The sequence below is a fragment of the Pteropus alecto genome, unplaced genomic scaffold (assembly GCF_000325575.1).
Source record: "Pteropus alecto unplaced genomic scaffold, ASM32557v1 scaffold125, whole genome shotgun sequence".
Taxonomy (NCBI): Eukaryota; Metazoa; Chordata; class Mammalia; order Chiroptera; family Pteropodidae; genus Pteropus; species Pteropus alecto.
This window is the reverse complement of record NW_006436888.1, coordinates 1,812,668-1,828,246: the sequence shown is the minus strand read 5'-3', so window position 1 is coordinate 1,828,246 and position 15,579 is coordinate 1,812,668. Positions and strand designations below refer to the sequence as shown.

The window sequence follows — 15,579 nt, the reverse complement described above, 5'->3', positions numbered from 1 at the left end:
GTCATCTGTTTTTCTACTATGTAGAAATTTTTCTTTGTGGAGCGGAACAAAGTGCAAAGAGTCACAAGCAAATGAATTTCTTAGAACTGTGTCATTTTTGTCTGAGCCGTGGAACCTTGCATGAGGTTCTGGCGCCTCAGCTTCCTTTTTGTCTAAATGGGGATCACATTAGTTCCTAGTTCACAAGGTCGTTGGAAACCCATCCAGTTGCTTTGTAAACTGCAAGGTGACCCAAAGCCTTGATTTGTTCTAGAGCATTGGGTTGGCGGGGTGAGTATTGTCTGCAGGGCAGTTGAAAGAGACAGCCGCCCTGGCTAGGCCAGAGAACTCCGGCTGTGGGATTTGCTGGGATGTCCTAGATGTTGTCACAGGGGAATGGCAACACCTGTTTTCTGGGGACCTTAGGAGCTGACTTTGAGGTGACCACCTAGTATAACAGCCAGGATTCTCTTAGCTCGGGGTCATGCGCACTGGGTGATGTTTATCTCTCAGTTGCCAGTCACTGAGAAACCAAAAAAGTCTCCAGACATTGCCAGATGTCCCTTAGGGGATGGGGAAGCAAAATCACCCCTGATTGAGAACCACTGTTCTAGGTTGAAGGCATCCAAATGAGTCCCAGATCCCCAGGTACAAAACTAGCGAGGCAGAGAGATTAACAAGAGGCCACCAATTTTTATTCAGTTCAGCCTTGGATTGCACAGTCACATCTGAACCACAGGTTTCAGTGGAAAACATTCGGTTAAATAAGCACCGACAAAGATCAGCATATGAGAAAATGAAGGCAGTTGTAAATGCTCACAGAAGTGTGTGTTGCACTGCACCCTGGAGAGTCACAGTGGACAAGGGGATGCATGTCACAGGGGCTCCTTTCAAACTAGTCATTCTTTTGCCCTGTCTCCGAGAGTAGATTAAATCAAGCTGCTTCAGATTCTTCTGTGGGTGCAAAAACTTCCTGCCTCCTTTCCACTGGGTTCATTGGCTCCTCTGTAGTCCTGCCCCAGGTACCAGGCCTTTTCTGAAGATATGATATACCTGGACCTGCCTGCTTCCGGGCCTCCAGGGTGAAGGCAGGTAATGTGAATGGGTAAAGCAGGTGGAATAGGTGGCCTGCAGCTCCAGTCCATCATTCTCATTTGGGGTTGGAGGCCCAGTATTGCCAGAGCCTTTGATTTTAAGAGAAACCAGGAATCTAGATTATTTTACATGTAATTTGATTTTGAAATATTAGACAGTTAAATTAAAAATGTTAAAAACTGTAGGCCACCTCTGACTTAAACCTTTCTTTGGTTATATTCCTGTGTCTTCTCTCCAGCCAGAATGGCTTTGATTTGAACCCAGAGTAAGGTTTGCCCATCTGCCTCGCAGGAAAAAGGCCCCAGTAGTATGATAGAAATATCAGGCTGGGGGGTCTCAGGGCTCATCCTAACTTGTGCTTTCAGGGGAGCTCTTTGCCCAGGCTCCAGTGGATCAATTTCCTGGCACAGCCGTGGAGAGTGTGACAGATTCCAGCAGGTACTTCGTTATCCGCATTGAAGATGGAAATGGTACGCCAGGGGCTTGGTACTTCCTCCTCTTGTGAAAGGTTTCTCTGCCTCTGGAAGGTGAGACTGACCATGTGTTGTCCCCCAGGGCGACGGGCGTTTATTGGAATTGGCTTCGGGGACCGAGGTGATGCCTTTGACTTCAATGTTGCATTGCAGGACCATTTCAAGTGAGTGGTTCCAAGACACATATGCTCATGGCTCCTTTTCCCTGGACAGAATGGTTTCCCAGCTTAGGAGACCCAGCTGTGTGGTTTGTCTTCTAGCAGCGCTTCAGGAAAACCCACTTGTCTTTTGGGGCAACTAGCTTCTCCGCACTCTGCTAGTCCTCATCTCAGCTTTGAAATCACCTCCTTTTCCTGAGGCCCGACTCTACCACCCTAGTCAGCTGGCCCAGCCTTTGAGGGATCACATCTCTTCCCTTACCAGGCCCCAGAGCAGCCAGAGTCCTTGTCAGGCTCCTATGGCCTTTGGGGGCCTGTTCCTCTGTGATATAAGTGTGCTTGGATTCCCAGGCCACCCAACAGATGCCCTGTTGGTCCTTTCTGGAGCTAATAGGCAGGGCAGGAAAGGCTGCTTTCCTGCCATCTGCAGGCTTCCGCCTCTGGCTTCCAGCAAGTAGAGAGTGTGCAGCTGCTCACATGGGTGCCTGTGGCTCTTCCCTGTCCTGGTGCCCTTACCCCTTATGGAGGGTGGGAGACTTTTGTCCTTCCTGAGCATTTGTCTTGTCTCACCGTGTACCCTCTGAGCCTATGAGGCAGGGCTGGGGCCAGACCTCGTCTTAGCATTCATGCCAGGTGCTGGGGGTAGAGGGCCAGCTTCTTGGATCCACTGAAGACCAGTCTTAGGACCTCCTACATAAGTGATCTCATTTAATCGGTATGGCAGGCTTTAAGACATATAGAATGGTCCTTCCATTTTACTATTGAGGAAACTGATAAGCATGCAGCTAAAATGTCAGAGGCAGGATTTGAATTCGGGCCTAACTCCCAAGCCTGTATTCTTCCGCCACCTGATGCGACAAAGGTCTCATTCCAGACTGATGGCAGGTAGTGAAGTGAGTGTGCTAATGCAGGGCAGCTGGTCCCTTCCTCGCCTTTGTCTTTTTCTCCCCAGGTGGGTCAAGCAGCAGTGCGAATTTGCAAAACAAGCCCAGAACCCAGACCAAGGCCCCAAATTGGACCTAGGCTTCAAGGAAGGCCAGACCATCAAGCTCAACATTGCAGTGAGTACCACCCTCGCGTGGCTGTGTTGGCCACAGTCAGGTGATACCTGTGGCCACCACGCCAAGCCCAGCCCTGGGCCTATCACTCTTTCTTGGGGCAGAGCGGGTTCTCGCAGCTCAGCAGATGTTTATTGAGCAGCTGCCTTGCCCAGGTACCACATTGGGGGTGAACAAGAGGCCTCTGCTGTCCTGGAACTCAGAGTTGAGCGGTGATGGGCAAGTCAAGATGTGATTACAACATGGCAGAAGAGGTTCTGTGACCTAGGGATGTCCTTAGTGCTGAGTTCCTAGAGGAAAGGCATGCAGCCCAGAGTTAGGTAAACCAAGGAAGGCTTTCTGGAAGAAGTGACCTGTAAGGAAGAAAGGAAAGGTCAGAGGGTGGTTCAAACAAAGGAACAGCATGTGCAAAGCCTCTGAGTTGAGAAGGAATATCAGTCACTTGCTGCCACTGCCAATAGTTCTGTCCTGGCTGTTAGAGTGGAGGTCAGTGTCCACCCTAAGTTGCGTCTTGGCCTTGCGCCTTGAAAGGAAGATTTGGGAGTGCTGTGGGCAGGAAGGGATCAGAGTGGGCATGGGGAGTCGTGGGCAGCGTCTGCTGGTGGTGATGTTCTGGCTCCCTGTGTCTTCGTCCTGAGCTGCCCTGCCTCTGGCTTTCCCTGTTCGCTCCTGTGAGAGGAGGAAAAGGTCAGACTGGCTGGATTGCCAAGACTTGGCCTTCACCTTCTACGGGATGGAGTTGAACTGATTTGGGGGAACCAAAGACCAAATGGATTTTTTTTTAATGCCTACAACACCTGATATTCCAAGGTGGTCTCCCATCCAAGTACTAACCAGGCCCGACCCTGCTTAGCTTCCGAGATCAGATGAGATCGGGCACATTCAGGGTGGCATGGCCATAGTGGATTTGTTTTTTGACGAAAATAATGCTCTTCCTCTTTACTTACTATTTCTTTCTCCTCTTTTCTGCTTCATGCTAGTGATGATTTGGGACCTTGAAGTTGGCCAACTGGCCCTTAAGAGAAAAAGCAGGTCATACCCAGTGGACTGGTTGGGATGTGATTCTTTCTCTTGCTGGGAGGAAACTAACATTTACTGAGCATCAGCTGTGTGCCAGGTAGTGTTTCTCATATGAATTAAACATGCTCCCCTTTTACAGGTGAGGAAATTGAGGCTTGGAGAAGTTACGAGACTTGCCAGAGTCATAGAGCTAGAAATAACCGGCACAGCTGGACTCACATGGAGCTCTTTGGGAGCTTTTGACTTGGGGCTTAGTCTTAGCATTTGATTAAGCTGCTGCTCTCCTTAAGAGTAGAGAACCAGGTCATCTTCATCTTTGTAGCTGGTGCTGGTTTGTGGCTCATGCTTGGTGTTCAGGTTTTTATTCTCTTAGTATTTCATTGAAGTGTAATACGCATACAGGAGAGTGCACAAATTACAAATGCAGGACTCAGTGAATTTTTCAAAACTGAACTCACCCACAAGCTAAGCCCCAGCTCAAGAAGCAGATTAGCAGCTCTGTGGAAGCCGCTCTCTGCTCCTGTCCAGTAACTGCCTACCTCAGGTAACCACGGTCCTAACTCTGAATACCCTAGATTTTGTTTTCAGTTTTTGTTAATCGAATCATACACTTTCTACTCTTCTGTGTGATTTCTTTCTTTCGCTGGTGTAGTATTTGTGAGAGCATCCACGCCATTGCATGTAGTTCATTCATTCTCATCGCGGTGGCATATGCCATTGCGAGAATGTATCCAGTTATTTACCCATTTACCTGCTGGTGGGCGTTTGGGTGGTTTCCAGTGGGGGCTGTTACTAGCGCTGCTGTCAGCGTCCCAGCAAAGCGTCCCAGTGGCTTTCGGCGCGTGCACGTGTGCACTTCTCTTGGGTCTGTATCTAGGAGGGAAATTGCAGAGCCGTCAGTTCCTGTGTCCAGCTTTCTAGTTTCTTTCAAACCGTTTTTCAAAGTCATTTCTCCAGTTGACACTTCCAGCAGCAGTGTTTGGGTGTCCCGGTTGCTCCATACCCTTGTCAGTCCTTGATATTCTGTGTCTTAGCCATCCTGGTGGGCGTGTAATGGTATATCATTGTAGGTTTGGTGTGCATTTCCCTGATGATTAATGAAATCAGATGCTGGGTTTTAAAATTAAATGTATTCGTGATTGTTTTAGAACCGTGAGGCATTGAATACAGCTCGTAACAGTGAAAGCGCTGGATGGCTCTTGACCATCTTTTGGGCCCGGGGTCACCTCGGCCCTCTGCGTGGCCTTTCATGGTAGCAGTGGAAACTCCAACGGCACTGACTGGTTCACACTCCTCCCCTCCCTAGAACGTGAAGAAGAAGGAAGGAGCAGCTGGGACGCCCCGAGCCCGGCCCGCCAGCGCAGGAGGACTGAGCCTGCTGCCACCTCCCCCGGGGGGGAAAACCTCCACCCTGATCCCTCCCCCCGGCGAGCATTTGTCTGTGGGGGGATCCCTTGTCCAGCCAGCGGCTGCTCCCGGTTCAGGTCAGTGCTCAGGGGTGACCGTACTTGTTGCTAAGTCTGCACTGTGGGTTCCTCTTTCCTCCCGGCAGCTGGGGCCCCATGGCTGTCCCTCCTCTTGTATCCATCTGTCCTGTATGTGACAGACTGGAAGGTGAGCACCACAAAGCTGATCCTGCCCATACTAGGTAAGGGGTTGCTCTGCCCCCTGATGCCCACCACTTACCCCTTCAGCGATGGGCAGAGATTTCGACTCATTTGTTGCTGTGAAGTCAGCATGTAGGTTCCTGGTTCCCAGAGGCTGTGCAGTGGGTGTTTGAGTGAGTGGGTGATGGAGACACGCTCTCTGTTGTCAGGACGCTTCCCTCCCTTCCTGATGGTCCAGCCCAATGCACCTAGCCTTCCCCAGGCTCGGGGATTGTCAGCAGCCCACTTTCTCCACACAGCGCTCACCAGGTTCTTGGGGGCAGGTTCGAGGCAGGAAGCCTGCTTTTTTTCCATTTAAGGGCTATGGGCATTGGGTCCCCTATATGGAGATTGGGCTTCAAGCCTCAGCCACATGGGGAGCACCCCAGCCCAGGAGGGTGGCAAGAGTAGCAGGCAGCAGCTCCCCCTGCCCCTGCCCTAGGAATTATTCTTTAAACATTGGTTCTCAGAGCGAGGTCATAGGACCACCTGCCTGGGCATCACTTGGAGCGAGGGCAGGAATCTGCATTGTTAACATTTGTATGCTCCCTGAGGTTTGAGAGCCACTGTCTTAGCCCGTCTCGGCTGCTGGTGCATTTTTAACAGACAATATGGAGACCCTGCTGTGTGCCAGATGGCATTTTAGGCCCTGGGGATACTCCCAAGTATAGCACCAAGTCCTTGCTCTCAAAGGCTTATGTTCTAATATACAAGACAGACAATTAGCATGTCTACAAACAGAATGGTATCCGATGAGAGTCATAACTTGCTGATATTTATTGAGCACTTACTGTATACTCCAAAACCAGACTGGCTGAGTTCAAATTCTAGTTTACCACTTGCGTGATATTCATATAATTGCCACTTCTCTGTGCCTCAGTTTTCTCATCCGTAGGATGGGGGTAGTAATGATACTTACAATGTAAGTTTCTTGTGAGGATCAAACGAGGTCATCCACATATAGCCCTTATGAACGACACCCCAGAACATTGTTAAGTGCTCGCATTTGTTAGCCCTCGTTTTAATATTGTCATCATCATCATCAGTATGTGCTGAGCCTGTTCTAAGCATTCTACATAAATTCACATTTAAACCTCAGACAGGCCTATGAAATAGCCACTGTTCTTGTCTCCATTTTAGAGATAAGGAAACTGAAACTTAAGTGACCTGCATAAGTCCTGGCCTGTCCTCCCCCAGGGACTGTGCTGAGAGGTTCCAATGAGATAACAGACGTTAAGCATTTGGTGAACAGTAAAACTGAACCGTTGAGGGCTTGAGTTTTATCTGGTCTCCCAGTCCAGAGCAGATTAGAAATAGCTATTGTGTTGGAAGGCGGAGGGTGGCAGGCCAGGGCCTTCAAAGGGACAGCGGGCAGTACTAGGGGAGGTTCCAGAAAAGTACAAAAGCCAGCACTGCAATCCCATCATGCCACCAACCTTAGTGAAGAGCTACGCAGACACCAGCTTCCGTGGTACCTCTTCTGGAAGGCTTTCCCTGACCCCTAGCCAGTTTGGCTTCCAGGACTCGGGACGTCTGGCACATAATTTTCTTTGCTGGTTGACCTGGATACTGGACTGAGGGCTTTATACGAAGATGACCTTGCAGTTTGGGTGGGCATTCTCCATTCAAGAAGCCAGGGCAGGCGTTAGTAAATTTTAAACAGATTTCCAAGATAAACTGTTAAAAACAGGGTCAGCTTCAGGTATGTGTGATAGACGACATGTGACTCGCCCTCACGGGCACCTCTCCCCTCCACCTGTACGTGGCTTTCTCTGTTTTCTTGTGATTATGGTAGAAATGTGTGGCACCTTGTTGGTGTCTGTTGCCTAAAAGCACGTCTCTGAGTGTTGTGTTTCTCAGCCACCTGGAATCACGAGACTGATTTCAGGGTTACTGAGACAATCAGAAACAGAGCTATCTGACTCCTGTCTCCTCTTTCCTTCCCGCCCATCGGACTCGGGGACATCAACAGGAGGTGCCACTGTGTCCTGGCCGCAGCCCAAGCCTGCCAGTACTGCCACCGCCGACATCTGGGGAGACTTTACGAAATCCACAGGGTGAGGAGGGTCACATTCTCTGTGGCGGAACTTGGACCAGGGCTGTTTCTCTAGAAACCTAGGATCGCTCCAGGTGCCTCCCCTCTGATTGGACATCCACAGGCCAGCCAGAGGATAGAGCCCCAGAGTGCCTGCTCAGGTGACATGCTTCTCTCCGTGAAGGTTTCTGTTGCTCTCCACTGCAGGTGGTCTGGAGCCACCTCGTGCAACTATTTCTGGTCTTTAAACCACCTTAGCAAGTGCTTCGGCTTGTCCCCAGCACCTCCCTCTTCCTCCCCTGCCCCCAGCTACCTCAGAACACGGGGCTGAGAGTTAATCTGGGTTCTGGCCTTGGCTCATCCTCATGAGTCCTTTGAGACAAGGTCTCTTGCCTTCTCTGGCTCCATACAATTTTAAGTCTTTTACCTGGGGTCAGTGTGAAAAGATGATAAAATCCTGTTACTGCATTGTTTATGTGGACAGGCTCTAGGATGAGTCAGCACACATTCTATAAAGGACCAGATGGCAAATAGTTTAGACTTTGCAGGTCATATGGTCTCTGCTCCAACTACTCAGTTCCTCTGTTATGGCTCAGAAGCAGCCACAGACAATTTGTAAATGAATGGGTATAGCCGTGTACCAATAAAACTTTATTTACAAGAACAGGCAGAGGGCTAGATTTGGTCCCTGGGGCATAGTTTGCTGACCTCTGCTCTAGAATATTCCGGGGCTGACTTCTTGGAGCTCTTTCTGTTCAGAGAGTAGCCACCTATTATTTTCTTTTATTTTCAAGCATCTAAACCCTCCCATCTCTCTCTGTTTTCCCTTTATAGGTCGACTTCCAGCCAGACTCAGCCAGGCACAGGCTGGGTCCAGTTCTGACCCGAGCACAGCTCTTATCCTTACACAACTGCTGGAACGGAGCTGCTTCATCTGGGCCAAAGGAAGGAGGCCGAAGCACTCCCTGGCCAGCCCCTGTTTGGGGCACGACTCTCCTTTCCTCCTCGCCTGACTCTCTTGACAGACTGGGCATGGTGGGCAGTAAATTGGCACCATGTCACGCCGTTTCCTGGGATTCAAGTATGCAGCCAGAACACAGAAGAAGAGCTCCAGGATCCCTACCCTGTCTGTCCTCTTGACGTGAGACTCTGAGACTACTTTCATCACAATGACCCACATTAAACACAAGCCCCCAAAAGCAAACGAAGGGGTGGAGTGTGCTGCCTGGATTCGCATCAGCCCTTCTCACGTGATCACAGTTCACAAGGCGGGGCTTTCTGCACTCCCATTGGCTATGGGAGCTTCAGTCAAGGCAGCTTCAGAGGAGGGTTTCCTTCCTGATTTCTTGCAGGTTTATAGGCTGCAGCTTGAGCAGACAAATCAGAAGGGGAATTGAGATTGTTAACTCGCTTTTTAAAAACATTTAACATCTGCTTTGCTCATGTGCCCATCTGCCCTATACGCGTTCTCTCTGCTAAAGGGACGGTTCCTGCAGTATGCCCGATCGAGATCCTCTGAAAGCATTCCTCACTGTTGACCGCAGGCGCTGCTCTGCGCTTCAGGAAGCAGTGTTCACGTCAGCCACGTAGCCTGATTTCCATGCCTTGCAGGCCAAGTGGGCAGTGCAGGACCAAGGAAGGTGCTGGAAGCCAGGTGGACAGCGTCTGGGCAGGGAAGTGGAAGCTGTCCTCCCGGAGGCGGGGGTTCGGCCTTGCTGTCCACTGGCAGCTCTGGGCTCACAGACTCACTGTGCAGTTCCTGGTGGACTGGGGTTTTCTTGGGGATTTCTTAAGTGCCTTGTTTGCAGACAACCTCTCTCTCTTTTCCTTCAGGGATTGTACATGACAGACAGCTCTAAGTGAACTGGAGTCTGGGGTTGCCTGTATCACTGGTTTATAAGAAATCATTTTACCTTAGCACACGTCTAAAATTGCTTTTATCAACATTTTTTACCTCTTAATTGAAAGATTTCTGAAGAGTCGAGACGATGAACTGAAAAAAGTATTGGCCTTTTTGTGGGACCAGATTTCTAAGATTAAAAAATAAATATTTTTGCTTCTGTCAGTATATGTCAAAAATGAACATGTTTTTAGCAGCATAGCCCTTGAACCCTCCAGGATGTCACAACTAGACTCTCAGCCACCTCTTACCACTGATCGTGTGTACAGATTTAAATTCTGGGCCGTGGTGTAAGATTGGCCAAAATAAGGGAATTTGGCCCTGTTTCGGTCAGGCAACCAATAACTTCTGTACATCTAGAAGAGTACAGCCTCTCACCAGGACTTTCCTCTAGAAGCATCTCCCTAAATAGTAAGAGCGTATAGGCACACAGAGGCCAAAAAATGAAATTAAAAAGGCCACGGCAGTCCTCTTGCCTGAGGGTCCTGTAAGAAAGCTGCAGTGGTTATTGTTGGTTATAGAAATAAGCACTCTTGCTAGTAAACAGTGGATCCTTGTGCCCATTGAATTAGGGATGAGGAAATTGCGTCAAGATTCCTAGGAAGAGGAAGTTTTTTATTTCTTATTACTTTCCATATTCTTTCTAAGTGCTTGGAATCTGGAAATGAGGAAGCTTAGACTTAGAGAAATCCCTTAACTAGAAGTATATATTATTAGAGCTAAGCATTTGGGTTCTTGAGATAGACCTGGGCTTGGGATCTAGGCTGTCTCCTGGTTAGATGTATGACCGCAGGCTCCTTCTTAATGCAGGTGTCACTCAGATGAGACATACAAAGCGCTAGCAAGTGCCCATCCTGTAGTTTGACTTTAATCAGTTAACTACAGTCAGGTAACATACCCATTACTCAAGATGATGATGAGGCACTGATGAGGAAACAGCCATCAAGAATCAAACACGAAAAGTCTGAGGGGGCAAGGGACAGTGGTACTGTCCATCACCAACTAGAATCCCAAGTGAAAAAAACTGCTACGGGACCAGGGTCCCTAGGAACAGCCCCCCATACCAGACCCAGCATCTCTTCACCTTTGCCAGCAGTTTCCAAATTGGGGGAGGGGGGGCAGTTCTCTGTACAGTGGGAGGATTTGGATACTCAGGTGTGGCAGACAGACTTCAACCAAGGTGGCCTCCACAATCCCCACCTCCTGGTGTTCATACCCTTGTGTAATCCCCTCCTTTGTAGGCTAGACCTATGACTTCTAACCAATACAAAAAGGCAAAGATGACAAGGTGTTGCTTCCATAATTACATGAGATCGCAACATCTGTCTTGCTGCCTTTAAAGAAGCAAGCTACCATGTTGTGTAATCTGCCCTAATCGGAGGGTCAAGGAGCAGGAGCAGGCTGACAGCCAGCCAGAAGCTGAGGCTCTTAGTCCAGCAGTCCGAAGGGAACCAAATGCTGCCCAAAACCACGTGACCTGGAAGCTGATCCTTCCCCAGTTGATCCTTCAGATGAGCCCCCGCCCTGGCCAACACCTTGACTGCAACTGCAGAGGACCCAGCTAAACAGTGCCCAGAATCCTGAGCCATAGGAACTGAGGTAGTTAATGAGTTGCTTTAAACTGCTCAATCTGTGGTAATATTGTTCTGCAGCAATAAGTAACTAATACAAGAAGTGAGTGAAGGGTATTTGAGGTGGGAGTCAGTGCGAGAAAGGAATCTGGACAGATTTAATGGCTGTATGGCCTTGGGAGGTCACTTAACATATTTTGGGCCTTACTTTCCCCTTTATGTTGATAGTAGCTATTATGTAATGTTCACTCTGTGCTAGGCCCTGCTCTATACACTTAACATAAAACTCATCTGATCATACCAACAGCCTGACAAGGTAGGTTCTCATCCCAGTTTTACAGATGATGAGACTGAAGGACAGTGAGATTACATAATTTGCCCAAAGTCGCATAGTTGCTAAGTGGCAGAGCTGGTATTTGAAATCAGGCAGTCTGGCTCCAGCATCCATGCTTTTAATCAAGTCGATCTTGAGCAGTGCTGCCTACAGGGCTGGCACAAAGGCCTATTTAATATACGGAAGTTCCCATTCCATCCACGTGGATTAAGAAAGACATAATATGGCAGGTATTGAATGCCAGGCCAAGTGAGGGGCTTTATTCCATAGGTGATTAGAAGCCACTGAAATGCATCATGGGCACACAGTAGGTGCTCAGTAGCTATTGACTGAGCAGGAAGTGACCGGAAGATACCATGCTCCATGGGCAGAATGGACTGGAGTAGGGAGAAGACCTGTGTTTCCACACTGCAACTTGAGTGCAGACAGATACTTCAAGGTTTTCTTCCTGATTACCGATGTGACGTAAATAAGAAAACAAAAACACAGATTATTAACAATCATCTGTAATATTCTCATAGCAAAAGATTAGAAGTAGCCTACAGTTCTGCATTTGTTTTCTACTGCTGTGTGACAGTCAACCCAAACAGCAGCTTAAAACAACACACATTTATTGTCTCTTCCGTTTCTGTGAGTCGGGAATCCAGGTGCTTCTCTGCATGCTGTTTCCACACCCCTCACAGGCTGCAGTCAAGGTATCTGCTGGGGCTGCAGTGTCATCTTACGGCTCAACAGGGGAAGATCCACTTCCGAGTTCACTCAGGTGGGAATTCCATTCCTTGTTGGCTGTTGGACAGAGGTCACTCATTTTCTGGCCATGTGGGCCTCTCCATAGCCCACAACTCGGCAGTTTGCTTCATCAAAGTGAGAAAGCAAGAGTGCCAGCAAGACGAGTCACAGCCTTAATCTGAGAAGCACATCCTGTCACCTTGGCTGGGTTCTACTGCATAGGAGCAAGTTGCAGGTCCGGCCCACACTCGGGTGAGGGGATTACACGGAGGTGTGGGCACCAGGGGAGGATCATGGAGCACCGTCTTAGAACTCCACTTCCCTATTAGTTTCCTGTGGCTACTGTAAGAAGTCACCACAAACTGGGGAGCTTAAAACAACAGAAATGTATTCTCTTCCAGTTCTGGTGGCCGGAAGTCTGAAATTAAGATGTCAGTCATCAGGGCCATGCTCTTTCCAAAGGCTCTGACCAAGAATCTCTGCCTCTTCCGGTTTCACGTGGCCTTCTCCCTGTGTCTCTGTGTGTGTCCTCAACTCTTCTTGTAAGGACACCCTACACTGGGTTTAGGTAGATCCTAAATCCAGGATGATTTCATCTCAAAATCCTTAACTAATTACATCTGCAAAGGTCCTATTCCCAAGCGAGGTCACATTCATAGGTATTGGGGGTTAGGACTTGAACATATCTTTTCGGGGGACACGATACAACTCACTACAGTCTACCCACTACAATGCCATCACTAAGTGTTGGGTCATACACATTGGGGGACATCTGTACACTGGAATACGAAGTCCTTGGCAGGGGAGGTACAAAGAATAAAAAAGCGCTTTATATTCTGACAAGGCATGGTTGCTAAGCTATATCCAGGACAGGCAGCAAGGGACAGAATAAGGTAGATATAATATGTTCTCTTTTCATAAAAAATGGGAAGGGAAAAATACTTACTTTACATAAAATATCTGGAAAAATATACAGGAAACAGCACCTCACAGGTTGCCTGCAGGGTGAGATGGGGTGACTGGGAGATAGTGATGGGAGAAATACTTCTTATAACTTTCTTTACTATTTGAATTGGAACCATGTAAATGTATCATCTTTTCAAAGAATGAAAGAAAATCTACATTTGAAAGGTCATCCGTCATACCAACACCCAAAGGTATATAGCATGGTAAACATTTTAGTGACTTCTCATCTTTTTCCTATTATATCCATATATAAGAAATAACTATTACAAAACAAATATTTTTTCTTTTACGAAGATGGGCTTATTTTGTCCTACTGTTCTGAAGCCTTTCACTTAATATCTTTTCTCCAGTCACTGAATGTTCTTCTGTAACATTTTGAATGACTTCGTAGTATTCCATTAAATGAACAACCCCTGACATATGTGCAAGTCCCTTACGGATGGACATTTAGGTTTTTCTAATTTTTTGCTATTAAAGTCAGGCATGACAGACTTTTCAAGTTAACCAAACAATATTTAGCGAATCCAGTTAACTGTAACACCTGTTTCTGTGCCTCTTGGTTAATGTGGTTTGGCTGGTGGTGGGCAGAGTCCAGCCAGCCTAGCACCCGGATTGGGCAGGTGCTTAGCCTTAGCAACTTGGGGGTGGTAACTCAGTCACTTGTTTCCCAGTTACCTGAGTTGCAGATTTAGAACTGTATACAGTGAGCAGGTGAGCACCAGGCACAACTCCCTTGTGGTGGTCAGTCCTGGGGTTACGGGACTGGGTATCACCTGGTTATGGGGCAGGGTGACTGGTGAGCATCAGCCTGGGGATTCAAATGACCACAGGCCAGGCTGAATTGAGCAAAGCCACTGAGCACAGCAGGGGACCCAGCCTTTTCACAGAGAGAGGAGCCAGGCGCCTCCTGAGGAGGCTGGTGTAAGTATGTGCATCCTGATGGCAGGCTCCTGTGGGCATGGGGGTAAGAGGTTCGAGGAGAGGGGCTCTGTCTGCCGCCTTCCCAAAACCTCGCATGAGGCAGCATGGTGTAGAGGAAAGGGTGTGGGCTGGGAAGCCACTGAACCTCCTGCTGTGTGTCCTTGGGCAAGTGACTGCACCTCTCTGAGTCTCAGTCTCCTCATCTGTAAAATGGAAATGATTCTAGAACCTGCTTTGCAGCCTAGATTCTGCTTCACAGAAGTGTTTGGAGGGGACTGAAGACAGAATGAGAAAATATAAGAGGAAGCAGCCAGCACAGCGCAGTACACAGACAGTGCGGGCTGCCTGTGACGTGCAGGGCCTAGTCACCAAGGGAGATCCGGTTGAGAGGGGCGAGTGGGCTGGGCATCAGACAAGTCTCCTGGAGGGAAGGGCAAGGACAGGGGTCTGAGTCAGACTCTGGTGCTGTGAGGAACCCTGGAGTGAAGGCTCCACAGGGACAGGCAGGATCCAAAGTGAACTGTGAGGTCATGAGCTCCTCAGGGCCTGGGTAGGAATCCAGCAGTCTGGAGACTCCAGACAGGGTGACATAGATCTGGACCATGCTGGGGCACCTGTGCTTACCAGCAGAAGTTAGCGCTCTGGGCCAGGAACACCTCAGGAAAGCTGCCCTTTGCCTCCCAACTTTGCACCCCTCCTCACCCCAAATCCCAGGAATTGACTCAAATCTCCCTTGACCAATAGCTCTCAGCCCTGGTGGGGGCCACAACCTTGCCTGCACCATCCCCAGGGGACAGAATCTAACCGGCACATCAGCAGCCTCTAGAGCAGGTTCTCAGATCTGAAACCCAGGCTCCTCTTGGACAGAGATAAACTCCCACTCCTCCCCTCCCGGCAGGTGGAAATGCAGAACCATCAGCCACAGGCCTGCTGCTTTTCTTTCTGGGTATTTGCTGTTTTCCAAATATAAAATCATAAAATTCAACGTGCTTTTTCAAACAAAGCACACCCCTCCCTCAGCCGGAGTTTCAGACCAGACTCCCCCTTTTAAATGGATGATTTGATCCCATGCCTTCAAGGACAGGAGGCAGATGGAGCCTAAAGTATTGCTACAATAGAAACGAGGACAGATAGTCGCTGTTCACTCTCTAAAGCATGGTGTCCTTCATGGTCTTATCCCATCCCAGGTTGGGGAGGCATAAGTTTATGAGAAGGAACGGGCAGCACATGAGGGTCCGCCATTTTACAGATGAACAAACTGAGGCCATAGTATCTCATCCAAGGTTGCTGGACAATCAGGAAAACAAAGACATTCTCCCCACAGGTCCAGTCATTGAGGCTTCGTATTGCTATGATGGGTGGGCTCCGACGGGGCGGGTAGGAATGTACCCTCAGGCTGGTTGGGCCAGAGCTTAGGAGTTTAAGGCCTTTTACGGCCTGGGAGCACGAGGCGAGACGGCAGTGGGACTCAGCAGCTGGCTCTGGGTTCCGATTATGCTCTTGCCACCCTGCAGCTGCGAGACCTTGCACGACTTGCTTCATCTTCGATTTCCCGTTTATGCAAAAGAAGCGAATAATCCCCGTTGGCTGAGTTGTCCGGAGCAGTAAACGCGACGGTGTTCAAAGAGCCTTCACCCTGTGCGGGTCCCTCGTAAGCGCTCGACAGACAGAGCCCGCGGCACGCCGACCGCGGC

At 49.0% G+C, this 15,579-nt stretch overlaps 1 protein-coding gene and 1 non-coding gene across 2 annotated transcripts in view; one reads left to right on the top strand and one right to left on the bottom strand.

Moving 5' to 3' along the window:
- Positions 1-8,526, top strand: part of NECAP2 (NECAP endocytosis associated 2) — an 11,692-nt gene extending 3,166 nt beyond the window's left edge. Inside the window, exons 3-8 of the mRNA XM_006914319.3 lie at positions 1,440-1,544; positions 1,630-1,711; positions 2,658-2,766; positions 5,090-5,267; positions 7,402-7,486; positions 8,299-8,526. Coding sequence (XP_006914381.1) covers positions 1,440-1,544; positions 1,630-1,711; positions 2,658-2,766; positions 5,090-5,267; positions 7,402-7,486; positions 8,299-8,347 — 608 coding nt within the window. The 3' untranslated portion in view covers positions 8,348-8,526. The remainder of the gene's footprint in view (positions 1-1,439; positions 1,545-1,629; positions 1,712-2,657; positions 2,767-5,089; positions 5,268-7,401; positions 7,487-8,298) is intronic.
- LOC112481819 lies at positions 3,549-3,667 on the bottom strand. Its single transcript, XR_003047054.1, has one exon. It is a non-coding gene; the product is annotated as a 5S ribosomal RNA (ribosomal RNA).
- Positions 8,527-15,579: the final 7,053 nt, after the last annotated feature.